Raw genomic sequence first — 713 nt, forward strand, 5'->3', positions numbered from 1 at the left:
GCGCGGGGCCAGCCTGGTGGGGGACGCGGCGGCCGCAGTCGGGCGGCCGCGGGGACCCGGCGCTCATGGCGAGCCCGGCGGTGAAGTACCTGAGGTAGGCGAGGCCCGGGCGGACTCGCTCCGGGGCGGGAGCCGGGGCGGGACTGGGACTCAGGCCATGGGTGTCCGCAGCCAGGAGGAGGCCCAGGCCGTGGACCAGGAGCTGTTCACCGAGTACCAGTTCAGCGTGGACCAGCTGATGGAGCTGGCGGGGCTCAGCTGCGCCACAGCCATCGCCAAGGTCGGTGGCGCCGGGCGGGCCCACGGGCCGGGGCGCCGCGGGGTGGTGGAGCGGCCCGTGACGCCTCCTGCCTCCGCCTGCAGGCCTACCCGCCCACGTCCACGTCCCGGAGCCCCCCCACGGTCCTGGTCATCTGCGGGCCCGGCAACAACGGAGGAGACGGCCTGGTCTGCGCCCGGCACCTCAAGCTCTTTGTGCGTCTTGGGGAAGGGCTCGGGCGGCGGGGGGCTCCGAGATCCGGCCCTGAACGACCCTTCTCCTTTCCCCCAGGGCTACCAGCCAACCATCTATTACCCCAAAAGGCCTAACAAGCCACTCTTCAACGCGCTGGTGACCCAGTGCCAGAAAATGGACATCCCCTTCCTGGGTGAAATGCCCCCAGAGGTAGGTGGCTCTGCTCTCGCCCCGCCCCCGGGCAGGTGGGCAGTGCCCC

The 713-nt window shown here is 71.9% G+C and overlaps 1 protein-coding gene across 1 annotated transcript; it reads left to right on the forward strand.

The window, feature by feature from the left end:
* Window positions 1-5: 5 nt before the first annotated feature.
* Window positions 6-706, forward strand: LOC115285025 (NAD(P)H-hydrate epimerase-like; the record flags this gene model as incomplete). The annotated part of the gene is made up of 4 exons (XM_029931443.1): window positions 6-94; window positions 172-280; window positions 364-474; window positions 551-706. Coding segments are annotated over 4 exons (465 nt in total), but the record flags the coding sequence as incomplete, so codon positions are not given.
* Between the last annotated feature and the right edge of the window lie 7 nt (window positions 707-713).

This window comes from Suricata suricatta, unplaced genomic scaffold, assembly GCF_006229205.1.
Source record: "Suricata suricatta isolate VVHF042 unplaced genomic scaffold, meerkat_22Aug2017_6uvM2_HiC HiC_scaffold_34231, whole genome shotgun sequence".
Lineage (NCBI taxonomy): Eukaryota > Metazoa > Chordata > Mammalia > Carnivora > Herpestidae > Suricata > Suricata suricatta.